The 27,930-nt window shown below is 37.9% G+C and overlaps 2 protein-coding genes across 8 annotated transcripts in view; one reads left to right on the top strand and one right to left on the bottom strand.

Moving 5' to 3' along the window:
* The window catches only part of DMXL2 (Dmx like 2), a 47,565-nt gene extending 36,751 nt beyond the window's left edge, over positions 1 to 10,814 (top strand). Inside the window, exons 32-44 of one of the 2 annotated variants that reach the window (XM_064722210.1) lie at positions 220 to 421; positions 1,359 to 1,476; positions 2,259 to 2,321; positions 2,704 to 2,790; positions 2,870 to 2,991; positions 3,643 to 3,781; positions 4,691 to 4,751; positions 4,828 to 4,955; positions 6,043 to 6,120; positions 6,713 to 6,804; positions 7,379 to 7,431; positions 8,051 to 8,268; positions 9,354 to 10,814. In XM_064722210.1, the coding sequence (XP_064578280.1) occupies positions 220 to 421; positions 1,359 to 1,476; positions 2,259 to 2,321; positions 2,704 to 2,790; positions 2,870 to 2,991; positions 3,643 to 3,781; positions 4,691 to 4,751; positions 4,828 to 4,955; positions 6,043 to 6,120; positions 6,713 to 6,804; positions 7,379 to 7,431; positions 8,051 to 8,268; positions 9,354 to 9,563 (1,571 nt within the window). In that variant the 3' untranslated portion in view covers positions 9,564 to 10,814. The remainder of the gene's footprint in view (positions 1 to 219; positions 422 to 1,358; positions 1,477 to 2,258; positions 2,322 to 2,703; positions 2,791 to 2,869; positions 2,992 to 3,642; positions 3,782 to 4,690; positions 4,752 to 4,827; positions 4,956 to 6,042; positions 6,121 to 6,712; positions 6,805 to 7,378; positions 7,432 to 8,050; positions 8,269 to 9,353) is intronic. The other variant, XM_064722211.1, reaches the window with a different exon arrangement.
* Positions 10,815 to 12,108: 1,294 nt separating this feature from the next.
* The window catches only part of GLDN (gliomedin), a 94,186-nt gene continuing 78,364 nt past the window's right edge, over positions 12,109 to 27,930 (bottom strand). For 3 of the 6 annotated variants that reach the window (XM_064721762.1, XM_064721763.1, XM_064721759.1), the window contains exons 2-10: positions 24,391 to 24,442; positions 22,278 to 22,295; positions 21,527 to 21,625; positions 21,193 to 21,339; positions 20,429 to 20,545; positions 17,640 to 17,723; positions 17,435 to 17,560; positions 16,562 to 16,712; positions 12,109 to 13,244 (exon numbers count right to left, since the gene is read on the bottom strand). In XM_064721762.1, coding sequence (XP_064577832.1) covers positions 12,785 to 13,244; positions 16,562 to 16,712; positions 17,435 to 17,560; positions 17,640 to 17,723; positions 20,429 to 20,545; positions 21,193 to 21,339; positions 21,527 to 21,625; positions 22,278 to 22,295; positions 24,391 to 24,442 — 1,254 coding nt within the window. In that variant the 3' untranslated portion in view covers positions 12,109 to 12,784. The remainder of the gene's footprint in view (positions 13,245 to 16,561; positions 16,713 to 17,434; positions 17,561 to 17,639; positions 17,724 to 20,428; positions 20,546 to 21,192; positions 21,340 to 21,526; positions 21,626 to 22,277; positions 22,296 to 24,390; positions 24,443 to 27,930) is intronic. The other 3 variants (XM_064721761.1, XM_064721760.1, XM_064721765.1) reach the window with 3 other exon arrangements.

The raw sequence follows: 27,930 nt of genomic DNA, 5'->3' as shown, positions 1-27,930 counted from the left end.
TCCTGCTTTACATTTTATTTTTCTGTATATATGGCTTTCTGTCAGACTTCATGTTTTAGTTCTAACTTTAAAATAATCAAATACCTTAAATATTACAATTGCCAACATGTACATTTCTTTCAAGATTTTTTTTATGGTTATGTTATTATGGGGGTTTTATACTCACTGTAGCTTAATTTCTTTTTCTCTGAGCCTTATTTCATTAATATTTCTGTTTAGATCTGCCTGTAACATCTCCATTGGGCATTGCTGTAATAAAAAATTTAGAACACTGGGAACAGATTCTTCAAGATAGAATGGACCAGTTTGAAGGCCCACCTCCAAACTACATCAATACTTACCCCAGTGACGTGGGTGTAGGGGCAGGACCAGCTCTTCTCCGCAATAAAGCAATGATTGAACCTGAGAACACACCTTTCAAGTAAGTGTTTTTTGCCTAGAAAAAACACATTCTTTGATCACAGAAATTCTAAAGAGCATTTCCTCCTCATGTTAAACAGCCAAACAAAGATTGTCTAGCTCTTAGGTCTAGTAGCCAAAGTTTTACAGAAACCATTTACCCACATCCCTTTGTTCATTTTTATGCAGCTACCTGTCTCTTGCAGCAGCCTTTACTTCCTCTGCTCACTTCTCACAGCTGCAACAAGAAAGGAAGATTAGAAAAGAGCAGAGGTTGTAGGAATAGAGGGCAGTGGCTGTTGCTGGGAACACCCTATTCAACCTGTTTTACTATTCCTTCAGTAGCAGTTGTCTCTCACTCAATCTCAGCAGCAGAAGAGTTATATAATACATGCAGATGTCTGGGGGAGGAGACAGACAGTTGTACTAAGGTCCTTTTAAGGCTAATCCTCTTGTGTTTAGACAGTGTCATGCCTGGAGGTGTCTGTAAATGCAGATAGTGAACTGTGTTTTCAACCCAAAAATAGCTTTGCTCAATATATTAAACTTCAACTGAGTCAAAACAGTGCTGGGGGCAATTTTGGGTGCCACAATATAATAAGGATATAGAACTATTAGGGAGCATCCAAAGGAGGGCAGTGAAGGTGGTGAGGGTCTGGAGATGAAGCCCTGTGAGGAGCAGCTGAGGGACTGGGTCTGTTCAGCCTGGAGGAGACTGAGGGGAGAGCCCACTGCAGGTACAGTGAGGGGAAGAGGAGGGGCAGGCACTGATCTCTGATCCCTGGTGACAGTGACAGGACACAAGGGAATGAATGCCCTGAAGCTGTGTCAGTGGAGGCTTAGGTGTGTAATTAGAAAAAGCTTCTTCACCCAGGAGACAGTCGGGCACTGGAACAGGCTCCGTCTCTCCAACTCAGAACACTCTGTGTTTCTTTCTCTCTTTCTTCTGTTTTATCCAGATCAAAGGATTACTCAGCTCTTCCAGCAAAAAGGCTCTGGCATTTTCTTGTGAAGCAAGAACTTCTTCAGGAGACTTTCATAAGATATATATTCACAAAGAAAAGAAAGCAGAGTGAGGTAAACCAAGGATGTAACTTTTTTTTTAAAAACAAAGCTCAATTATAACTGTTCTTCAGTCTCCTCAGTATTTAATTTTTCTTCTCATTTTTCATTGATATTTCAGTTTCTCTTATTTAATAATATTTGGATTTTTTTCAAAATCAACATGACTGTTGTTGATTGGGATATCAACTGAACCAAATATTTTTGAACAAGACATATCTCACCTTTATGTATTTGAATACTATCCTAATAAACAGAACATTTGCAATAACAGTAATAAGCAAAGAAATTTGAAAATTCTTTCTTTTTTTGGTGTGTCATACTGAAAAAGAAATTAAAATGTGCTATTCATTTGTGTATATGTATATATGCATGAGTAATATATACATATAAAGGTAATATTATATAGTAATATATAATATGGGGCTTTACAAATTGTACTGGTTACAACTGCTGTGTTCTAACTGAAAATTTAAGCCAACACATAAATATCATGGGAAATAAGTATACAATTTAATATCTTTTAGAATTCCTGTAAGTATGGAGTTTGTGTGTGTATTACTCCTCCATTTATTTACTATATCATACATTTTGTGTTCATTTAGGAGGCATTACATTTTAAGTGAGTTTGTTTAGATTCCTGTCTTAGTTTCTGTGCCTTTTATAAAAAGTTAAAAATACATTTGTCATCATTTACTGACAGAGTGGCCTTTAAAATCTAGTTTGGAATGTTTCATTCTTTTTTTATATTTGTTTGTGCATGTGTTTTGTGTTTGTGACTGTGTGATGTTATGTAGTCTGTAGAAGATCGTGTGGAGCAGGTCAAACAAAACTGCGTAGCAGAAGATCACAAAAACAAGGTAGTATCCCTTCTCCCAAACCTCTAGCACATTCTTAAAAGTTCTGTGGAACTGGCTTTTCTTTTCTAATGTGACTAACAGAAGCTGTGTGTTCTGTGTAGTCTGTGTGACAGGCTTTTAATCCATGAACTAACTTCGGATGTCCTGATAATTGGGATGAGCGAACACCTTGTAAATAGTGTTGCACACACAACTTTGTGTTTCTTACACTCAAATATCACTTTTGGCTACTAGAACACCAAAGAGTATGAGAAGTCTAAAGTTTAGCTACTGAAACAATGCTAAGGCCACTGAACTTTTCTTGCATGAATTTTGCACTCTGAATGTATCACTAAAAAATGGATTTTCACGCTAATTGAAGTTTTTTATCAATGTTTTATAGGTTGAAGCAGATCTTGGATACCCTGGAGGAAAAGCAAAAATCATTCACAAAGAATCAGATATGATAATGGCATTTGCAGTTAACAAGGTAAGCTTCAAATACTATAAGAAATGTAATAAAAGATCTTAATTATAGTTAGTATAAATTCTGTATTTGTGCTGCATAGGCAAACAGCAATGAAATTGTTTTGGCATCTACACATGATGTTCAAGAACTTGATATTTCAGCTCTACTGGCTGCTCAGTCATTTATATGGATTGGGGAAGAATATGACAGAGAATCTAAAAGGTAGGATTGTTTCTTTGTGGTTATATTAATAATATTGATTTTCTGTGAGGCTGTGTCTATATTACTTGTGTAAGCACAAATGGAGCATACAAAAAACATTAATTACTCTTCTTCAGTAGGTTTCAGATTACTTTGCAAGTGAGGGAAGGCAAGAGAATAATTACTGTTTTTAGGAATGCATGCACTGCACAGTGGAGGGAAATCCCATGTGGTGCATAAGATAATGAAGGAAATGCTACCTTGCACACCCTGCAGTTCCCTTGCATCAGTGCAGTGTGGGGAGCAGCTGTGGTAGCTGATGCTGCCTGTTCTGTCCCCTCCATTCCTGTGCTGAGAGCTGTGAATGCATCAGCTGCAGCGAGCACTCCTCTGTACCAGCTCCCTGCACACTGCACACACAGGTCTGGGACAGCCCAACAATATTCTCCTCAGGGAAGCTTAGATTCTAATACTGGGATCATCTCTCGAGATTAAACATAGATAGATTTGGGGCTCATGGAAAGAATTTGTACTGCATAAGTGCAGGAATTACCAATTTATAGTCTCATTATTGTCACTTCCTCTACCCACTGCCATTAGGCTCTTGACAAATAATTATAGATTATTAGGAGCAAAGAAGTTTTTGTTTAAAACAGAACTGTTCTTTTCCAGTTCCGATGACGTTGACTTCCGTGGTTCTACCACAACACTGGCTCCCTCAAGTGCACCATCATTTGGAGTGAGTCAGATCCAGCCATCTCCATCCATGCCCTGGCTGGGCACTGGGCAAACCAGCACTGGAGCTGGTGTGGTGAGTACTTCTGTGTGTGCAGCTCAGGAGAGCAGGTGTTTATCATCTGTTATTTACTAGAGACACCTAGCATGCATTATCATCATACTATCAATCCAGTACTGACATAAAAAGCCAACAGCAACCAAGACCTGGCCAAAAAGAAGGCCAAACTAAGCATTCCTCATATACTGTGGCACAGAATTATTGTGATATAGAAAATAATGGGTCAGTCTGTGTGGCTTATTTTGGGAAATAGTAAAGGTAAGAAGACTTTCAGAAAGCTGCAGCTAGCCTTGATTTCTCTCTTTCTGTTTCTAGGGCCTGCAGCTGCAGAGTTTGAAAGCAGAAAATTACAATAGTACAGCAAGCAAGGATATGAAACAATAATTTGAGTATTAGCCTTGGCCAAGATAGACCTTAAGACTGCAGAATAATATGCTTAGCAAGATAGTAGAAGGTTTTAACTTAATAAAGAAGTATTGTGTATTGTTAATAGAAAGCATACAAGCAAGCCGTGTGTGAAGCAGGTGTACGTGTGCTTTTAGAGATTGGCTAGAACAGTTGTCTGTAAGCTTTAGCAATATACTATTGGCTAGAAAGTTTTAAAATGCTCTGTAACAAAGAAATCTTCGATGACTGCTGCTGGCAAGATGTGAGCTGTTTCCATCTTCCAATTGTCTCAGCCATGTAATGAGACTGGTGCTGCAACAAAGCTCAAGGAACATATCCCAGCAGTCCCATCTGTCTGTGAAAAACCACCAACAGTTTTCTTTCTTATGGGAATTTTGACGTAGGACCATTCAAATAATGTTAGCTTAATAGATTATTTTTTTTAACTAGGAAACACCATGTAATCGTATAAACAAAATTGAATAGTGTGTTTGTATTTTTCAAAATTATTTTAATTTTTCTTTGTTTCATATAAAGCTGATAAAAAGAAATCTGAATAACGTCAAGAGAATGGCTTCACATCCAGTCCATCAGTATTGTAAGTGAATCATTAGTATGGAATTTATAATTTTCTACAAAATACTGTACTATTAATTGTCATCTTTTAATCTTAGATCTTACAGGAGCACAAGACGGAAGTGTCCGAATGTTTGAGTGGACAAGGCCACAGCAGCTGGTGTGCTTCCAGCAGGCTGGGAATGCCAGGGTGACAAGGATGTATTTCAATGCCCAGGGAAATAAGGTAAGGGATAATTCAGGCCATGAGTTGAAGGCTGTGAGTGTACTCCACTAGAGTGGAGACCAGAAAGAGTACAAAAGGACATGCTTTGGCCAGAAGTGACTCTATAAGGGATGTGAAATGCAGAAAGAAGAGTAGAGAAAGAAATTGGGAGGAATACCCACCTCCTCAGTTTTTCATATTGACAATTCTATGATTTTAACAGGTCTTGTCTGCACTTTTGCTCACAAAATATTTCACTTCATTATAGTTAAAAACTATAAAAAGTGAATTAAAGGTGTTTGGGCATGACTGTACATAGCTATAAAACAGCAAAGGTGAAATAGCTGGAAATATAAAGTATCTCACAGCAAATCTATTTTCAGGTGGCATAGAATGTCATTTAAACTCATTCTAAAAATGTGTTTTGATTGTGCTTTGAAATATTGCAGTCTTACCATTATGTAGGAATCAATCTTAAGTCAGAAATTAAGATGTATTTGTTGCTGTGCTTCACATGGAGGTCATTCAGGCAGGACTTGTGAAGCCCAACTAAAAAGAGAAAATATAAAAAGTATTTCTCAATATTTCTAAAATTATTTTGTAAAATACTTACAGAATATGCTGCATAGGATATACAATATTAAATGTTATTCATTTTGGTTAATAAATATAGCTCACTCATTTTACCATTCATGACTACAATCTTTCCACAATTGTTCTTATCATGCTTTTATGGCATGCTATCATGCATCTGACTTTTTTAAAGCATTTTCACGTAGAGTCATGGGGTAATGATGCCTTTGTTAGCTTTAGCATCTAACATTAGGATTTGAAAGATAAGCTTCCATGCATTCTCCATTTCCAGAAAAGAATTGGGTATGCAGGAGAGCATCAATCATTAAATAATCATTAAACAATCAGCACTGAACTCACTTGGCTTCTAAACTAGTTTTTATTTTTTATCTTGATGATCATTGTTATTGATGTTCAATTTGCAGATGAAGGTTAGATGTCTCAGGGGGCTTTTTCCCTGAAGTCAGCAGTTTGCTATCATGAAGCATCCAGTAACCACCATGTCATGCTAATAAATGCAATTTATTCTTTACAGTGTGGTGTTGCTGATGGTGAAGGTTTTCTAAGTATTTGGCAAGTAAATCAAACCACCTCAAATCCTAAGCCCTACCTGGTAAGTAAACAGATTTTATTTTGTTATTATTATTGTAGAGAAAAGCAGTCTTTGAAACTTCAAACAGGCCCAGAGCATAGAACTTAAATGAGACATATTTGGCTTTGCTGCTTTTTAATTGGCACACTTCATCAAAGCAACTGCAGAGTTTCAATGATACATCTTTACAAAACCAATTGCACCATAACCATAAGCTATAAATGTGTAATTACAAATACTTCTTCAACATTGTCCATGTTTAAATTAATAATCAGAGCCACAACTAATAACTTTATAACCCCAAAACTTAGTAAAAATACACTCTTCAATACATTTTACTGCTTCTTAACACGATGACCATGCTTAATTTAAAACTCAGGCTGTTGTCAAACACTGTACTGCAGATTTGTTCTGTGTCAGTTATTGTAGTATCTTTTCATTTTGTACTGGATTTTAATCTATTGATCCATTCTCAGTTTCAAACTGTCAGTTTTTTAAGCTTTGTTTCAAAGACTCTGTTTTACTATCACTGACATCAGACTGACAGTAATTACTTTTGATGCAAATAACAACTGGTGAGATTGCACTTTTCTGTTTCTTTTGTTTTTAATAGAGTTGGCAGTGCCACAGTAAAACCACAAGTGACTTCGCATTTATAACCTCCTCAAGTCTAGTTGCTACATCGGGACAATCCAATGATAACAGGTGTGTTCAAAGAAACAGTGAAGAATTTCAAAACTACTTTTTCATCACCCTTAATTTGCTAAGCTCTTGGGCATTAATGTGTGGTTGACATTTTAAGGCTCGTTGTTCTAGGTTTTGTTACAGCTTGAACTTACCAGATAATTTCTTGGAATATCATTTCTTCAATTGCTTGTTTTCAAGTTTTGTTTGTGTGAGGAGTGGTCAATAATTGACCCATTTTTTCAGGTTGTATTCCCAATGCAACTACTTTGACGTGATGCTGTTGCTGGGGATAGAAATCTGTTCAGCAGAGCAAGATAATTCTTTTTCTCTCAAAAGAATAACTCCTATAATTATTTGACACAACCTTGGATCAGCGCACATTTTAAGGGTAGAAGGTATAGTTCCACTAAGAAGCATAAAAGAGCAAAGAAAATAATTAACACTCTTAGTTCTTTGCAAATGCTCTCCAATGACCGCAGTGTGTTCAATTCTGCCTTCTAGACTGACATAAAACGTGAGCACTTTTGAAATCATGTCACCCCATGAGTCACCTGGCAATAGGCCATAATGATTTTGGTTTTTTCTCCCTCAGAAATGTGTGCCTCTGGGACACCTTGGTTTCATCTACTAACAGTCTTATACATGGTAAGTACTGTGGTGAAAATTAAACCTCTGCTTCTTACTGACTAAGGAAATACAGCTTGTGTGTGCGTTTGGGGCAAGGGGAAAACCTTATCCTGGGGAACAGATCTAAGTTTGTGTTGCACATTAATACATGCACCTGGTTCTGCATGTTCTCTACAATGATGTTAATCTGCTCTATATGGAAAAGTATGAAGAAAACATCATAGAATGGTTTGGGTTGGAAGGGACCTTAAAAATCATCTCTTTCCACTCGCTTTGCCATGGGCAGGGACACCTTTCACTAGACCAGGTTGCTCACGATCAGCTATACTTTTTTCTAAATCAGGAATTTATCTCAACTTCACATAGTGAAAATTTCATATTTTCTGAAATTTTAAATTCCGGTATGACCCTCTATTCTAAATAACTTAGACTGCATATCGTGCTTTCTTGTGCAATAGATCTAGGTATTTGTTATGAGAGCACTAAGCTGTCAGCTGATAAGACATTACCCATATGAAGGAATGTGTCTGCAAAGTTAGAAAATATTCAGGTAGCAAGTTATAGAAGAAAGTCACTTTAAGATTGAGAGTTACTTACAGTTTCAAATCTATTAAATTCTGACATCCTTCTTCTTCAGCCTTCACTTGTCATGACCACGGTGCCACAGTACTTCAGTATGCACCCAAGCATCAACTGCTCATTTCTGGAGGTAGGAAGGGATATATCTGCATCTTTGACATCAGACAGAGGCAAATCCTTTTCACCTTCCAAGCGCACGAGTCAGCTGTTAAGGCCCTTGCCCTGGATCCTTCCGAGGATTATTTTGTCACAGGCTCGGCCGAAGGCAACATGAAGGTAAGGCATGGAGGAGCTGGCTTCTGAAGGAGGGTGTTTGGCTGAAGGAGTGTATTGTCTTATGGAAATAGCCAGAGAAATGCAGTAACAAAACAAAAACAATCCTTAAAACCCCAAACCTACACTTGATGTATAGCCTGCTTTACATTTATGCTGTAAATTGAAATGTACTGGTAGGCTTCTAAAACAAGTAGTTTTTTTCCCCCCTCTAAAGAATAGTCTTCTTAAGGTTGTGAGACCAATTTTAAGTAGATAAAGCGAAGTGCATGGTTCTGAAATCTTACCTTGTTTTTCTTTCACTTAAAAATATTCTGGCTTTGCTGTTGGACATTTCTCTGTAACACAGGGGGCGCTCAGCAACTTCAACATTGTGTAAAGTTTCTGTATCACCAAGTTCTATTTTTTTCTCCTGATGCTGTAGACCTAGACAGCTACTGAGAGGTCAGAGTAGCAAGACACAACCACCAACATGAAAACAAATGAACAGAACAAACAAACAAAAAAAACCTCCACAGAAACACAGTCCCTGTTTTAAGGACTATTTTACCTGAATACTAAGGGAAAGAAATACAACATGGTAAAGGGAAGGTGAATATAGTTTCTTTCCTTTTCTGAATGACTGCTTTAAAGGGACTTTCATGGCCTGGCCTTGCTGAGGCTCCTGCTACTTAGGACAGAACAGGCAGCTGTGATTCCTACCACTCTGGGCACTTATTAATTGTGCAACTTATTCTCTGCAGCATTCCTTAGCAGGAAAGCATTTCCAGCTGCTGAAAAACTGACAGTAGTCATCTTGAATGAAAATTTCCATTTCTGCAGCTTTTTTTGAGGGGGCAGCTGGGAAAAGGACTCTGAGCAGGTAACGTAGGAAGCTTCACCCTGCCCATTACCCAGCTGGTCCACAGTAAGGCAGCCTTACACTGCATCAGCAGCCTCTCAAGACACATGGACTTGTAGTAATTGTTGCAACAGAAAAATATCCTTTATCTTTCTCGATAGAGTTTAGAACAGCCAGGAATCTGAAACATTGGGGGAAAATACAAATCCTTTAATATTTATCTCCTTTTGTCATTCTTTTGATACAGGTGTGGAGACTGACCGGCTACAATTTAATTCATTCATTTAAAAATGAACATGCTAAGCAATCCCTTTTCAGAAATATTGGTGCTGGTGTCACCCAGATTGAGACTGTGCAAGGCAATCGTATCTTCTCCTGTGGAGCAGATGGCACACTGAAAATGAGGGTTCTTCCCAATGCTTTCAATGTACCTTCAGGCATTTTTGACATTCTGTAGCGTTCTGTGAGCTAATCCTGGTTTCATATAATGTCCCTGTGAGTAGCTAAAAACACAGTGATATGCACTGTGGAAAGAAAAATATGTGTTTCCTTTCAAATCAGTTACTGCAGTATTAAGTGTTATGGGGAGAAAACCAACACTTTTACAGCAGGTATATTTTGAATATGCCCATAAGGATCACTGGGGAGGAAATGCATGTACTGGACTGTAAAAGCAAGGAATTCAACCCAGTATTGTTGGTCGTGGGGGGGTTATTCCTCAGTAACCCACAAGCTGCATTTTGTGAGTGTTGTAAAGATCCTGACAGTTGTCAGTCACTTCACAAGCACTGTGGCTCTACAAGTCAGTAAGCATTTCTGACGTGATTCTGATTACTTTTATTCCAGTTTTTCCTGCTAAATGAAGCATGTGTACAACTTCTCATTGTAAAATAGTTTAGTTTTAATTAAGGGTACTCAGTGTATTTGATTTCTGCAGGAGGTGTAATGGATGCAAATGCCGTGGAACATGTGCAATCAAGGATGTACTGTGAGAGATGTATCATTTTATGCTGAGATTCTTTTCCCAGTTAGTATTATTGCACAGTTGATACTGTAACTTGCACATCAATACATTTTTAAATGCGATGGGGTTTAATTTGCACAGTATTTTCCTTTCTTTCTGAGCTATGTTTTCTATTGGACACCTGCCTTTACTTTAGGAATGTATTGTAAGCACTAAATGTTTGTAGTGAAGACATCGAGCATTTTAGTCAGCTTTGAGTTTTGAAAATCATTTGTCCAGAAAATACTTCATTAAATGAAGCTGTTAAGAGAATACCAATGGAACATATAATGCCACATTTCAGATGAATGTCAGGCTTTATGTGGCCAGCTAGTAAATAGTGGATAAAACTGGTAATGAAATTATTACCAGAGTATATTGTATAAACTATGCAGAGTTCAATATTGTTTGCTTGTAATATAACTAGCTACTGTTGTCAGATGTATTTTTCTGTTGTAAACAAAAAACATGTTCTTCAAGGACTGGAATGGATGTCTGTGTATTTAAATGTTAACAAACTGTCTTATTCTTCCAATGAAATTTTGATGTCTGTGCTGTATTGTAAGATATACTAGAATAAAAAGCACCTTTCTCCAAAGGTGATTTTAAATTGCAGCTTGTGAAGTAGGAGAAAAGAAGGAAGGGTAAATGTCACTGTTTAGTTTTCCCTTTGTAAGTTAAATAAATTACTTTTATTTCATGAAACAGCCCATTCTAGAACTCTTCCTTATATTTAAACAGATTTATCTAAATCTCCAGTACATTGGCTGTATAGTTCCTGAGTTAGCTTTAACTTGACCTCAGACTGTACTGAAATAAAAAAGATTAGCTGTTTACATTTTGTTTTCAGCTGCTCTTGACAAGTGCAAGGTTAACAGAATTAAGTTCCACAGCTGCAAGAAGAGAAAGGAGGTAGAATTTCCTGGCTATTCCTTCCCCAAGACATTGATCCAAGTGTTTTAACAATGTTATGCAGAAGTTTACCATGCTTTGACATAGGTACATTATCTAGAAAATATCACATCTGACTTGAACTGTATTTGCCCGAGTATATTGCTGACTTTAGGGGTATTTTAGCTGTATTGTGGTATTAGTACCACAATTCAATTTTTAAAAAAAATACCACAAACAAACATGAAAAAACTCCCACCCAAAACCTTCACACCCCCACAAAAGTCACAAGCAGCCCACAGAACTGTAGCTCTGGAGTGTGTAGTGTCACACAGGTATAGATCGAATTTTTAGTTTGTGAGTTCTGGTGTATAAACTAGTTCAAAGCATTAATCATGATTTTTTGTTCCCTTCTGCATCTCTCTCCTTAGCATGCAAGGCCTTAGTGATAACAGCAAGTATCCTGAGAAGAGCCCAGCCATCCCTGTGCCACACACTGGAGCTTAGCTGCAGCAGAGGGATTCCTCCAGCACATTTGCTAAACAAGGTTCTGCAGGCACAGACATTCCCAAATTCATTAATCCCTTCAACAGGGCCTGGATCGTACAGGTATTAAACAGCTCAGTGCAGTTCAGGATTTAAATAACACTTTGCTCCTAAGTATTTGAGTGCACTCCATGAACTTTAGCAATATGCACAGGCAGCTTAGAAATTCAGGCAGGGGTTTTCTAGATTTTGAATCTAGATAGATAAAACAACAGGAGAGGTTTTTGTTCCAACATTAAATTTAGAAATCTGAAATACCACAACAAAATTAAAATTAAAAAGTTCCTATTGTTTCTCACCTTCAACTCAAAAATTTGAATATGAATTGGCAGTCTCAGACTTACAGTTAACAACAGATTAAGTCACTAAGCAGCATGATGATTCTAAAAATAGCAGCAAAAAAGTACACCCTTCATTTTATGATTTCATTTGTGTGGATCAATGTGGGGACATTTTATTTTAGTAATATGCCTTATTAAATAGCTATAGGCAAGTTATACTGGTATAGTTTGCACGGCAGTGAGAGCCAAGGAAGAGTCTGCAGCAACACAAGAAACTCAAATACCGTTAAAAATGAAATTTTAATCATAAAGGTTATGCCTTTAATTTTAAAGAAACACAATTCATGTCTAATCAGTTGTATTTAATGTCATTATTCCCATTTTCCTTTAGCTGGATTTTGCTTTTGATTATTAACACTTGATTTGACTTGTCAAATTTTAAGCTTTCTGCTTTTTTTCCTATTTAAACAAGTATTTCCATTTTAAGAGTTTTAAAATTTTGTCCAGAAAAAGTGGTCACACAGAATCCATGGAAATTAAATGAAAGTGACAAAGGTATTTGTACACAAAAGTTCATTATTTAGGTGTTTATATTAGACTGTCATCACTGACTAGAAAATGATTGCAGAGAAGATGATTGTAAATACAAGTTACAAATAGTCTCTGCTGATGGAATAATCAATGTACATTAGACACAATTATCAGCTGAGTAACAGGAAAAACAAAAGTATGTCTATGCTGTGTGCTATCTGCAATAGTGAACAACAATTTTTTAAAAAGACGAGGATGGCCTATGAAATTGAAGTGTGTTTATACAAAGGCACCCGATCTCCCTTTCATACACACTTACACACCACCAGCAGCAAACAGAAAATTATTCCAAGTGAAGAGACCCCCATGTGTATGTCATAGAGTTTAAACAGATGCTTTAGTCAAAGGTGGCATGTGAAAATATATTCATGTGCCAAAACGGACTGGGTATACCATTAAGCTTCCATTCTCCCACGTGTACAAATTCTTGTCTCGCAGACTGTACGACAGCATAGCAAGAATAGACTGTGAAGACCGTAACTTAAACCTTGCATCAATCTGCTTCCCTTTCAGTAAATCAAAAGCAAAACTTACTGTCGTGTCCTTAGTGTCAGTAACATACAGAATGCCACAGGCTATGAATGCATTACCAGCCTTGGATTTAGGATAGGTGGTATTGATGTGCCAATTGACTGAGAAGCTTTCTTCATCAACATTGGCTACCATTATATTTTCATCAATGCTTGAGGCATATATAATCCAAAGACCCTTCTCATCCACTGCTATGTTGAAATACGTCTTGGAGTTAGAGAAGAGGTAGTTCTTGCCCTGGTGTAAGGCCTTTTTGATGTGCAGGGTGTGCTGCGAGTCTTTATCAAGCCCGAACCTGAAATGAGATACAGCAAGGATTCAGTACAGGTGACCAGAGCTCATCACACACACACGGGGTGGTGAACCACTGATAGAGGTAGTGTTGAAAATACCTGTTCAAGGAGCATTCTGATGTCTTTTAAGACTAAGTTCTCAAAGGACCTTCCAAAGCACTAGGAGAAAATTATAAAGTCATAACCAATCTGAAAGGTGTGCAAGAACATGGATTTGCTTTTGGTAGGTTTCACTTTATTTAGTCTGTGAGCTTTATTATCACCAAGATGAAAGAAGCAACTAAAAGGAATGGGTATGAAAAAGAATTGAATACCAGGTGAAGGCCCAAAATTGGGAAATGGAATTTGTACAAAAGTTTGCTTATGGACTAGGTGGGAGCTAAAGGAAGAAAATGTGATTGACCAAAGCAGCAGGAATTCTGGGCAGCTTCACCTAGTCTTGGAGTTCCTCTGATGAAAACAGTCCAGATAATGTGGTGGTTTACTCAAGTAGACATCAAAGGAATTAAAATCCTACTTTTGCAGAGCCAAAATTGTGACCTTATGCTGGCCTCAATGGGACAGCCTGAATTCTTCCATCTCTGATGTATAAAATTGTTTTTATTCCTTGAGATTCCTTAATAGGTTGATAATCTGAGGGCAGGAGCAGTGAGCAGCTAAATCATGTTCCTGTACTGGGTTAGGAGGATAATCAGCTCTTCCTGAGACACATCTGCTGTCAGCATTTAATAACCCAATAACACTGGGTTTCAGCAAAGGCAGGGAGAGCATGGCTTTATCTTTTTAAATAATGCCCTCTGCAAAGAAGCACGTTTCAGTGTCTGACTTCTCTCTCACTGTATAGCTCCATGCTTCAAAGAGAGAAAGGAAAAATACTACTCAATAAAGGAATGTGCTACACTTGCAAGTATTTTTTCTGAAAAGATAGACTTAATCACAGGAACAGTTCAGATCCAGGAACATGCAATACTGGAAGAATAATTTTCTGTTTAAGCAGCATGGATAGCATATATTGGAAAAACCATGGTAAGAAAAGTCAAGAATACCCAACTTAGATCATTCCCCCTCAGCTTTTGTAAAAATCACATCTGCAGCAACTCCATATTCCACCAGGATGTATGTGCAATACAACAACTAGTTAAAGGCTGGAAGAGATTTGAGAAATACATGTGTCAACCCTGTTAATCTTGTTCATTGTTTCGTATCTATAAATAACCTCATGCAAGGGCTCAAAGGACAGACCTTAACAGGACTAGTTGGTCAGAAATGCAGATTTTTTTCTGGATTCTTTTCTATTAAAAGCCAACAAGATAGCACCTCAAAATTCACAAGTTCTGCAGCACATGACACCCTATCTTTTCCTGTTATTTACACATGAAAATCTGGAAGGGAGCAAAAAAGTGAAGTTTAATTCCCAGGTTCTCTTGGGCTCCCCCAGTCAGGGACAGTCCAGCCTGGAATTCCAAATGGTTCTGAAATTCTTTGATCTTCTGACATCCTGGGGTAAATGACAAGATGTAGTGTAATAGTTTCATCAACCACAAGAAATCAAGCTACAAACATTTTTCTGATCACTAATATCAACAAAGTCAATCAAAACAGCAGAGATAGTAAAGCATGTTACAAAACAAAGTAAAAAGAACGAAACTATCACAATGTTGGAGGTCTGACCATCATGAGAAAACCTGCCAAGGTTCAGACAAATCTAGTTTTACCTTCTAAATATGACAAGAAACTTTTTGAATGTTTTTTCAACATTTGCAAAACGGACTAACCAGATCCTCACCTCTACTTTCCATTAAAACAATACAACAACTCCCAGAAGCTTTTATGGAGCCCAAATTCAAGGACTTCAATGTCACAGAATCCATAGTGCCTCATTCTGTCTGTGCTGAAGGTAAATAATCTCAGAGTGAAGAACAGAACAGAAAGGCCATTCCTCAGCAGCTCCTTGAGAAGATTTGAAAATTCCACCAACAGTTTGTGTTCATCTGTATATGAAGGCATTTCCTGATTAGCGGTATGCAAGGTGAGGAATCTCTGCCCTATCACTGTGTATTGCTTAGACAGTGATGGTCTTTTACAGACTACCAGAGAAAAAGCCAAAATATGCTTAAAGGAGGCTGCCAAAAAGTGAGCTTGTGCTTGGCAGAATAAATATTATAGAATCCTTGCAGCTTGCTCACATTCCTTGGCATGCACATGAGTATAGGAAGGCAGCACTCACACCTGCTTGGGAGCAGACATCAAAGTATAGTAAATGTTCTTGGCTCAGACATCAGAGTTGTGTAAGAACTTGAAAGAACAAGCAATCTTTCACTTGCCCTTGGACTGTCTTTGGCTCTTCCCACAAGGTGAGATTCTGGGGTTGATTTGTATTGTTTGTCTCTGTTCTCAGTAGAAGGTTAAATAAGAGATGTAATTGTCAGTTCTAGTTTGGGGAGATGTACCAGGAAAGCAGTAGAAACTTATTATGAGGAAATCAAACACTGGAGCCACTCCTCCCCAGTGGAATGTGCAAATTTCCAGGTCGCCCTGTCCTCAGCAGGTGCCTCAGTGCTCCCCTCTGTGCCAGCAGCATTCCCTGCTGCTGCCAGCCAGAGCAGAGCACAGCAAGGGCTCTGCAAAGCCAAGTTTCATGAGTAGGCCACGGTCACAAAACCACCCACCTACACCTCCCACACTGCAGCGGAACCACTTCTGACTCAGATGCAGGTAGGTGCACAGCTTATTCTTCTAAATGTAATCCTTTCTTCTGCTACCCAAATTCCTTAGTCAGTTCTCATTTCTTTCTTGTGATTATGAACACAGCAAAGAATCCAAGTTGAAGAACACCCACAGCAATGTAATGTTCAGTAGAACCTGTCTCTACCTGGTTGGATCCCAGGATAGCCAAGAGAATTTGTTGTTCCCTCTGCACATGGCATCTTGTTCATCCTGGGGACCTGTTGCTCTATGACATGGTAACTGCAGAGGTGAACCCCTGAGACACAGGGCTGAACAATGCCTAAAGAATTGTCACAGCAGAGTAGTGGTCCTGAGCTATTCTCCCAGTTTTCCTCTTCCCACAACATCTGCACACACAGAGTGGAGGGCTGGTGGCCCATATTTTTGTTACACATTGGAAAGAATTAGTTGTTCTGTTCTGGAAAAAGCTCTGAACCATTCCTCTGTTCTTCCTGTTTAGGTAGGACCAAAAAGAAATACAAAATGCTACAAGGAGAATTGTCTGCTTTTCTGAGGTTCAGCTCTGGCACTCCAACCCATTGCTCCTCCCTTCACAACTTTACTTGTCTTAGGCCAACTATCTTTGACTTACTTCTGAATGTAACTGGTTCCTCCCTGATGATAGTAGAGATGATTGTTTCGTACGGCATGACCACATCCATAGAAAAGTCCTGTGATGTTAATGATCCTGTAGCTGCCATTCAGCAAGGCATCGAAATTTTCATATTCTTTTATATAGTTTCCTAAACAAAGAGGAAAACATGTTTTAAAAAGGACTAGCATTTGGTTCATCTAATTTTGAGATCTCTATAATAAAGTTCAGTCTCTACTGAAAGTCCATCTCAATCAACTATCAGACAAACAATTGTATTTGTGTTTTCAATAGTGATTCAACTTGCTGGAATGTGAAAAAAGAATCCAAAGTCACACAAAAGTAATCTATAGAAAAGATGATCAAGAGCCTCCTTTCCACAGACCTAATAGGTCCTCATTCTGACCACATTTGATGTGTCTGCAGAAATATTTCCTTTTCCCACTTAAGTCCTGAATATTTTCCTGCTCTAAATGTAGCTTATGCAGTAGTGCCTCATTTTCATGCCTACCCAAACAAAAAGGCAAAACTTCAAGCTACAATTTAGGGAAGTAAAGCCATAGGAAACAGAAACTCTTGAAAGAAAAAGATAAAAGGCCACAAACAATAGACATTTAAACTTGGATTTAGTAAAAAAAAAAAACCCCAAACATAAAGCTATTTTAAAAATCTGATGTTGACTCTGAAAATGTCTAAAGATAGGTCTAAAATGCCTACAGCCATATGTATAGTCAAGTATTAAACAGGTAGTATGGAAAATATTCTAAAAAAGAGGTAGGTAAAAACTCATCATTTTTACAAGTTTAGGTTGAAAGGATTAAGGAAGGAATGTCAAATAACAGATTTTTGGTCAGTGACTACTACTAAAAATACCTAAAAAATGCATTGTGAGCCAAATCCTTTCATCACTTATGTTTGCAGGTTCCCTCATCCAAGTTCCAAACGTTTGCTGTACACTGACATACTGATCAGGACTTCCTACAGACGTTATGACACATTCTGTGGGGAAAAAGCACATGTCCATGATCTGTGACACTGACAGAAAGCAGCACTCCAGTCACACTTGGTAGCAGGTTACCAGCTTTTTTTGAAGGGGGTTCTGGGGTTCTGTCTTCAGCCTTTCCAGCAAGGGTATCATCATTTGGTACACCACATATCTCATCTAGGGTGGAGGGAGAAAGAGAAAAATGACTTATTTTACCCTATTTGACATGATAGAGGGACACATCAGTGTCTCCACTAAAATAAAGGAATGATAACTGGGATTTTGCTTCATCTGAAAAAAAAAATGCTTATGCTGGTGTGGTCAAAAATGAGATAAGAGAAAACTTGCTCTCACTTCTGCCAAGGAAATGAAGTGTTGAGGCTGACAGTCAACTTTGAGGAGTAACTAATTAAATCAACAGGTTTTGTTCCTTAGCTGTGAATTTCTAAGTATCCACTTAGGAAGAGAGGGTTGCCCTTTTCATGACATAACTTAGGGCAGCTGAGGAAGCTAGAAAATGGCCGATTTAGTAGTAAGAGAAAAAGCACTTTCTTGGGAAGGAGTAGTTGTTAAACGTAAAACCTTCATGCACAAATCCCCACTGACCAGAAGAGAGGGTGGATCCTGTTGGCAACAGAACATTTTGGTCATTTTGTTAATGCCCAAGACAGCAATAAAACAGGTACACATGCACTGAGTACATAATGCATGAGCTTGACATCCATGCCACTAAAGAAGCAGGATGAAATACTAAGGGAAATGACACATTATATTATTTACACACATAGAAATGGTTAGAATCACATTAGAATCAAACACCTGGAAAAATTTTTCCCCGCCCCACAGCAATTTAAGGACTAGCTGGATCTGCTCTTAGCATTCACTCTTAAAATAATGCCTGAATTAAATTTTTTATGTATCATTTTCTTTAGAGCCAAGTATCACTTCTGCCCTTAAAACAATGTGACACATTTCAGTTTGCTTAGAATGAATAACCACAGAGAACAGTTCTCATCTTTCTGCTGGTTTCATTGTAGCCTTGTTTTCTAATTCCATTCTTAACTTTTATCTCCAGCATTTCACACAGGCTGTGCTTTACACACAGGCTGCACATTTTTTAGACTTGCGTTTTCATTGTTGCTTTCTAATATATTTCTAGAATTTACAGGTCTGTGATGAAGTTTGAGTGACAAAGATAGTTAAGAATAGGAAAAAATATAAAGTAATGCTGAAAGGGTACCATGACATTCAGGAAAGAAAGGACAGATAATACTGCATTGTTGTTTTCTCCTTTAGGTCATATCCTCCTTTTGTTCATGCAGAAGAAAACTACTCCAAGATGGAGCAAGAACAACATGTATTTCTCCTTTCCATTATCTAGGGCATTTGGTGAGATGACATTGAAAATTTGCAAGTGATCACAGTGTATCTCCAAGTAAGCCACAAACAGTCCACCCAGCCATGGTAAGCTGAATGCCTACAGATAGAATTTACCAATTCCTCGAGATCCCCTTCCAGCTTCTGATCCCAAAATACTTCCAGAATATTTCAAAAAACAAAATCACTCAGCAGAAATGATAAATTGCAATGCACAAGTTGATTTTTCTTGGGCTGAGTCTAATAGATGCAGTTGACTGAAGGAGCAGTTCCCTGTACAGCAATTTATCTAAAACTATAGGATAGCCAAGCGCCAGCTCAGTGTTTGTAGCAGAGCTGAGTGCGGGATTTGCCTTTGAGAATATTTGCAGTATTTCCAGCTGCATGGATTAGAAAGCAACTAAAATTAAAGAGACAGTTTTCAATTAGAGATTCTTATGGGAAATTTTCACTACTTTCTTCCCATCAAAAACCAAGATAAATATCCCGCTGCTTCCTATCATAAAATATTCTGGTTGAGAGTTAATGGAGTTTAAAAGTCATTAAAACTATTCATTTGGTCTGTTGGGGGAAGGTGGGAAGGATGGAGCAGAGATGTTTTGTTTCTTCCAGAATTCACTAAAGTACCAGAGACAAAAAATATACCTGCACTTCCAACTAATTATTCCCTTCTCTTGAAGAAAATAAGTTTTACCAGATTCAAAATTTATTTTGAAAAAGCCAGGCTTGTCTTCTTATGCAGTAAGTTAATTATAATTGTAATTCAGCGTATGTATTTTCTTTCCTTGAAAGAGTAATGAATATTTAATTATAAAATCTGGATTATTCATGGAATTTTGGTAATAAGATCTCAAGGTTTGCTGAGCCATAAAACATGAAAGCTCATTGAGGAAGATCTCATCTTTGCAGAGTTATTTGAGTGTAACTCCCATTTTCCTGCTGCAATTTAAAATCCATCAGAAATCCATCAGAGAGCTTATCCTCCAAAGCATTTCAGTTTGTTTCAGGACTTGAAAAGAGGCCACCTGAGCAAATGGCCCAATTATCTCATACAACAGTTGATGCATTTCTGAATTTCAAATAGGATGAGATTTCTGCTCCAGCTCTCTCCTGTCCATTGTAAGGAGGCTCCCTGGGCTCTGTTCTGACAGTTCTGTGTCCAGAATCAGGGGTTTATATTTACATCTAAAATTAAATATTCATTATCTAAAAGCCAAGTGTTTCAGCTGCATTTCTCTTACTTTCCAAATTTATCCACCTAATGGAAGACACCATTTGTAAATACTTTGCCTGAGCACTACCAAAACACAATTAAAAGACCAACATGAAGGTAGCCTGGTGCCCTACACAAACTGTATTTCAGCAAAGCACCTGAGCACTTGTTCAGCTGTAAGCTTATGCAGTTTTAGTGGTGCCAGCAAAACTAAACCCATGCTGACTGTTTTGAGCCTTGAAGCAATGGTTTAATCTTGGTTTAATGGCAAAGAACACTGGAAAGCACTAACCTGTGCATTTGCTGCTGTAGATGTTCTCCTGAAGCTCCACTTTGGCTTTACCTTTACGTTTACCTGGAGGCCCTGGGGGTCCAGGAGGCCCAGGTGGTCCAGGCTCACCTTTTGCACCTGGGTACAAAATGCAGTGTCAGGACACAGCCCTTCCCCAGGCAGCAGGAAACCTGCCGAGAGCTGTGCATGTCCACAGGACACCCACAGAACAGCCTCTCTCTTTCTTTAGAGGGTCCTGAGTACAGAATATGGTGCAAAAAACTCTCTGAAATGCTGTTTGTTAGAAAGTGAACCAGATAGAGCTTCACAAGGAATAGCACATCAATGCATTTTATCTGTCTGGATTACAGGCCCATTAGAGAGTTACCATTTCAGATGCTACACTGCTGTGATTTTACACCGTTTATATTTGGCTGCTTCACATATTCCTGAGTGAAATCTGCCCCTCATTTTCTAATAGAAAAATAAAACTACACTGAAATAAGGAGCACAAGGAAGTCAAATGTATGAAAGCATTCTGGAAAGGGTGATATTCACATACACTTCAACCCAAAGGCCAAGCAGAAATGTTTTTGTGAAGACTTGCCTTGCAAAGAGAACAATTTCCTGTGCATAGCAATACTCAGACTTCCTTGTGTATATAAACCCTATTTGTACAGGTTGGTCCTCCCCTTGCAGATCATATTCATGCTTCAGAAGTGAAGCATATCTTTTTCTGTCAAGTACACTGTTGCAAGAGAACTCCCAAAAGCACTTTTCTCTACCTTCTAATATCACATCATTGTTTGCATCCCCCTTTTTTCTCTTGGATCCCCTTGCACCTTTTCCTCCTGGCATACCATCCTTGCCAGGCAAACCCATTTCTCCTGGTTCTCCTTTCTGTCCTTGATCACCTTTTGGTCCTGGCAAACCTAGAAATAAAAACCATTTCAGTATCAAGAGCACTGCTCCATTATTAAGCACCAATAAATAAATATTTTTTACTACAAACCATATCCACTCTAGTTATGGATGCACTTCACCTGTATTTAGCTGGATTGCTGCAATTTCTTTGGATTTCAAAGAAGCACTGTAACCTAATATGAAAGGAAGCGGTACCTATTTTTCCTCTTTTTCCATTTACTCCTGGTTCTCCTTTTTGTCCTGGAGCTCCTGGAATTCCATCTGTTCCATTGTAGCCAGGCAGCCCAGGAGGCCCTGATCAAAGCAAACAGCATAACTGAATTTTCACTGTTGAATGCAGGTTACCCTGAAATCTACTATCTTTACATGCAGCATGTTTATTTAGATATTTAAACCCCAGCAAAATATAACTCATACTTTTTTGATACAGAGAATTGCTCCAAGCAGACCCACAGGTTAAGCAGCACAGATAGAAAACAAGTAACCATTCATAACATAGCCTTGCAACCGCCTGAGTGAGAACTGAGACAGAATTCAATAAGAAAGGAGGAAAAGTTATGGGGGAGGTGGGAAGGTGTAATCAGAAACCAATATTTTTTAAAAAGATCGTTTTAGTGTTAAATTGTAACATCCGTTTCCTTGGGAGGTTAATATATAAATTCATCTCTTCACCTAGATGCTACTTAAACATATTAATTTGGTTTTGATCAAATGTTCTACTCCCTCCACTAGAAAATTAAAATGTCTGAAACCTCCCCTCTCTCAGAGGGACATGAACTGACGTAAATGCAAGCATTATCAAGGCAGGCAGTCATTCAACTCTCCCTTTATCGAATTAGCAAAGGAAGACAATTTTGTGAAAGATACATTTCTGTATTTCAATGTTTTGTACCAGCAACTGTTTCAGTTACCCCAAAATGTTACTGCAATGGTCCAGGTGTCTTACCTGGGGGTCCTGGGGGGCCTATAACAAGAGAAAAAAAAAAAACAACAACACAAGAAAGAAGAAATGGTGAGTTTAACCCTGCAAGAAAACAAAGCAATTCCAAACTGAACTGATGAGCACTAGATCAGAACAGTAAAAGAGTAAGAAAATCCCTCCAATTTCAAAATGAGCATCTATCTGCTTAACTGCTTTGTATTATAAATAACTATCTGAACATTAGCAGTAACTCAGACTTGCCAAAAGAGTAACACCTTTACGTAAACATGCTTTGCTTTTTTCAAACTTCAATTGACAAAAGTTTGGCAAAAACCTCTGCAATGTAACCTCACTGCCAGGGGTTTGGTGCCTTCACAAAGCCATGGATGCAAGACTCCTCACAGTCATACTTCCTTTATGTGAGAATTCTTCAAAAACTTCTTCTAGTGGAAGAATATTGGCCTTACAATACTGATGAATGTCACAATTAAAAATCCTGTTAGAAATACACATTAAAAATACATTCCACTCTTCTCTGTGTTTTACAGATTGCAATTCAGGACTAACACTATTTTAGTAGGAAAAAAAGTCTTGTCATTCATATCAGCAATCAGACTTTTCACATGTGACTTATCCAGTCTGGATCAAGCTTCCCACAGAAACTGGTTGGTACATTTAGAAATTGGACTTGCTTCAGTCATTCAGCACCTTGTAATACAGAAAAATCTACCTCACTCTTAGACAGCTTAGACGTAGGGCCCTAAAGAGAAGCAAGCATAGCAGACAAGAGTAAAGAAAGATTAACCAGAACAATGTCTGTGATTCCTCATCTGTGATCCCCAATGCACGTCAAAAAATTTTAAAAGGAAAACCAGTTGGAGAATTCAAAGGTGACAGTTGCAATTAAAGAACCAAATTAACTCTGTGAACATTTTTATCCAGCCAAAGTACTGCCTTGTTTCAACCACTTTTTACAACAGAAAATAACAGTAATTACTAGATTTCCCTAAAGATAACAATTTTCAGCATTAATTATGAAGCATTATGAGTAAAGTGAAAACCATTTTACAATACCATTACAGGAATCATCCCTTTTAATCAGTACAGGCAGTAATATGAGTTAACATCTTCCTGCCAGTTTTCCAGTAAATGAACTATTTCCTTCACACTATATTACATCCATTAGTGCACTGAATTCCTTCCTCATCTCTAGAGCTGAGGCTCCTTATAAAAACATCAGATACATAAGAAAGGTGCTTGAAAAGCCACGAATGTCATTGAGGTCTGCAGCAGAGAAAGCCACTCATGTAATGGTGTTAAGAGAGAAAAAGGTACAAAAGGCACCAAGTAACATGAATTTACAAGTCTGAAGCCCAAAAAAACCAAAACTTAGATTGTCTGTGCTTCAGCCACTGTTGCAATCAGAACTGATGTATAGCTCCAGAAATATTATTTAACATCTGTGTGTAAAATAGTTCTCATTTATGTTTAATCAGTTGAGTCAAATGGACCTTATTGAAAATTCAAACCAGATAGCAAGTGAAGCATTTTCTTTTACTCATAAATCTGGTTTATTTCTAATCTTCTCATTTCCAAAAGGAACACAACTCATTCTGTGACAAACCTCCAAGCTGGACCATAGCTTTTAAATTGGCTGCTACCAGATTCTTCGCCAAACCCCACAAAACTTTCCACACCTTTTTGTGACTCAGCCATCAGCAGCTCCAGGTCCTCACTGGTGACATGTAACTTCACTAAGTGCCACTGCAGTTGTAACAATGGGAGCAAGTTTCTACCCCCTGCATGTTCCTCCTGTGTTAGGCCTGAAGTGCAAAAATTACATTCATGCAAAAATACTATGACTACTGGTCATAGTATTTGAAACACCCAAGTCTAAAAGATTTGCTTATGAAAATTTCTTCAAAGAGAAATGGCTCCAAGTAGCATCAATTGAGCTCCTTAAATTCCAGCATTTATATTCAGAGGGTACAGATAAAAGTGGTACATATTAACCTTTTTTTAAAACTCTGACGAATAGCAGTATTTTGACACAGTTATTGACCTCAGGTTCTTTGAAAACACTGTCTCTGGGTTCCTGGAGGTAACATAGGTGTAATGCTTAAGGCAGCAAACATACCTGTTAAACATATCCCTTTTGTGCTGTTACACAAATCCACCATCACTCGGACCTAATATTGCAAAGAAATTAAAGTTGAAAACAATGTATTTCATAAAAGTATCCAGTTCACTTTACCTACAGAAATAATTCCAAACCCAAAGATACAACTGGCCCTCTGTGCTTATTAGAATGAGCTATTCAGAATTCTGTAACACTGTTACACCATCCATCTCTTTGGGCAGTGAACCACAGTTTAATCCTTACTGAAAATATGAATAAAATATTGGGCAGACAACTCCATACATCACTTAGTCATTAAACTTCACACATTACTGGAACACATATGGTTGTCCAAGCATGGACTCTATCAGCAGAAGGTATTAAAATCCAATTATCAGCCAATAAAAACTACATTCAATTTTATTTTATGTTTGTATTAAGTGATGGAAACTTTTCTAATGAAGCATACCCAGGGAGGAAGATGACCTATGTTCCAAGTAAGCAATTTCTTATCTTTGAATAACCAAGATGTGCAAATTTGAAATGGACCTTCATCCACTCAAAATAATTCAAGCAAAAAGACCAGCCTTTATTATATCAAGCTGGAAGACACATTCATAAAGAGGCCTTTAATCTAGAGTAGACTAAAATTTATCAAGAGAGGAGTCATCTTTACAAAATACACAGTTCTTGGCTGAGCAAACATTCACATTACATGACCTGCATAATGCGAGTCAACGCTAAAACATTTTGCGACTCATCAAAACAAACAGCAGAAATATTATAACCATGATCTCTGGAAGTCCCTCAGCTCTCTATGGGAAAGTCTAATGTTTATAGCCAGAAAATAAAGGGTCACCATTTCAGGGCTGTGCAATGAGTGATAATTTATGAACCATTTACCCAGAGCTGCACATTTGTTGATCTTTGTGTAGTTACTCTATCTACAATTAAAAGAAACTAATGGAATGCACTAGTCCCAAAAGACAGAAGGAACAAGTGCAAGGCAATCTGAAAGGCAGATTAAAGTTTAATCCTAGAAAGGTTATTTGCCACTGTCAATCATCATTTTTTAAATTAATACATCACTAGTTTCAACTGCCAAATCTAACAAACTCAAATAGAGGACAATTAGTTTAGTGGAAAGTATCCTTTTGCTGCAAAACCAAACCATATTTGACAACGAGTTCCTGTTCTGTCTGATACCTGCTGAGAATGTACTGATTCCAGACTGTACTGGAACAGTACATTTAGAATTTCAGACTGTTTAAATTAGCTGAGAAGTGCTAACTGATTTTGATTATCAGAATATGCTTGTTTTCTTTCCCCTCACACTCCTCAAAAACATTTGGCTCCTACCTTGTAATTTGTAAAATACATGTTGTCCATATGCACTCTAATTCTAACTGCATTTTAATTTAAATAGTTCTGTTGAGGTTGTTGAAGTGATCACAGCTCACTTTGGGGCTCTCCAATTATCTCAGCAGCACTACTTTTACCAGTCAGTGCAACTCAGGTGGCAATTAAAAAACATAGCACTCAAGAAGTGCAAATAGCCTGTGACAGAACCTCCAGCTTAGCTATGAAAAATACCATTCACAACCAGCATCATCACTAAGAAAAGTTACAGATAAAAATATATAATTTAAATGCTAAAATCTTAGTTTGCTCATGGAGAAATGGTGGGATAATAAAAATAAAATAAACTCCTAAACTATGAAATATTACTCAGATAATTGGCAGCCATCATCTCTTGCACTGTCTTAAATCACACTTTGAATCTTGGCCTGTACCCTCCCATCAGCCTTTCTGCAGCAGATTTGCCAGTTTCCTATTTTTACTCACTTGCAAAATAAATATACATATACTTAAATAAGAGGCCCTGAACAAAAATATCCTCATGATATCATGATATATTAGAGCTAACATGATTTAGCTCTGATCTAATCTCCAGAGAGAATCTGTTCAGACCAAGCCTCTGCTCAGGCCCACATTGAACAGGGGCCACCAGTGCCGCAGGGGTCATCCCACCAACTCTGAGGAACTTTGTCTCACACTACAAAAGTAGCCAAGTCTTCAAATTACATTAGTGGGAGTTAGATTCAAAATACAGAAATGCAGGAGTGGGAGGAGGGGGTGCTTGAATATTTTTCTAAGAACTCTCTTCCCCTTGAGCAAATGATTCTGCACACAGTTACACAATGTGCAGAGGCCAGAATGAAAAATGTTTGATGGGAGTAAGAATGAAAAGGCATCAAACCCTCCCAAGCAGCTCCCTGCAGGATGCACAGGTTTAAATGAAGCACATCACACACAGCATAGACACAGTGGACATTTAGAGGCACAAGTGCACAGTCTGGCCACGTGCTGTTCAAATTTACACAATGCGCTCAATCCTATTGCCCTTTGGAGAGGGCAATAAAATTAATGTAATGTAATTAATGTAATCATGGTACCTATTGACAGCAGAGTAGCACATTTAATGGCCACTGTCAAAATTATCCGGACACTCACCTGCAACTAATGATGCCAATGTGAGCACCTAGCATAAATGGCATTGGCTGTCTTCAAGCTCTATCAGGATCAGAACCCTTTCCCCAATAATTTTATTTGTGGCTCTTTTGGACTCAAAAAAGCAATTCATATCAGATAGAGCAAAACAAACTGCAACTGCCAAATTCAGGGATGATTTCCTAAAAGAAGTTATTTAAAACACAATTTTGAGTACAAAACTATGTGGCTTTACAGATTTTTACTTTTTGCAGAAGTGCTGCAAATTCTAAACTTAAAGCACAACAACTTAGAGGGCCTAGCTTAAAAAAAAATATTCTAAAACCCAAACAAAGACGTTATCATGACTCCATGCTTTGAACACCTGTGCTTGACACTCTCATTAGCTTTAATATTAATGGAGATGTTATCACTGTAAAATGAGGATTGAAATAGTTTATTAACAAAAATCCGCAGAACATGACTGAAGAGGTATTTGCTGTATACACAAGTTAGAGCCTGAGTTACACTTTTGTGCATGTAGACCTGCAGCCCTTACTGGGACAGTTTCCACCAAAGTTCTCTCAATAGTAATATTTTTCTTGCATTTCTTCTATCTCAAAATGCAAAAGTGCTTCAGTCTATTCAAAATTTGTCAGCTATACAGCCTGTGTAATTTTTCTACTGCATGACATTAGTTCCTACTGAGCATCATCTTTTCACTGATGTGCAAAAAACTGTGCTGTTCTACCACAGAAAGGACATACAGTTCTCCTGATCCATCAAATACCACTTGAAATTTAGTACTTACTGGAAGGGCATTATCAGTTTCAAAGAGATGTCAGGTGATATCCTGTGCCTCATGCTGAGATGCTGAACAGCACAAAAAACACGGGGGCTCTGTTAGTAGTGTTAGTTTTAAAAACCAGGAACACTGGAAACTGGAAGGCTTCTTATTGTAATGAAATTTTGGAGTTTCACTCAACCCCCAACTGTAGTTACGATATTTTCTGAAAAATCCTTTCCTTAGGATTTTTTTTCTCCTGAGAAGCTGAGGCCTCAGGAATA

This window comes from Zonotrichia leucophrys, chromosome 10, assembly GCF_028769735.1.
Source record: "Zonotrichia leucophrys gambelii isolate GWCS_2022_RI chromosome 10, RI_Zleu_2.0, whole genome shotgun sequence".
In the NCBI taxonomy this organism is placed as follows: Eukaryota; Metazoa; Chordata; class Aves; order Passeriformes; family Passerellidae; genus Zonotrichia; species Zonotrichia leucophrys.
The sequence above is the reverse complement of the archived record's forward strand: the minus strand, read 5'-3'. Positions and strand labels throughout refer to the sequence as shown.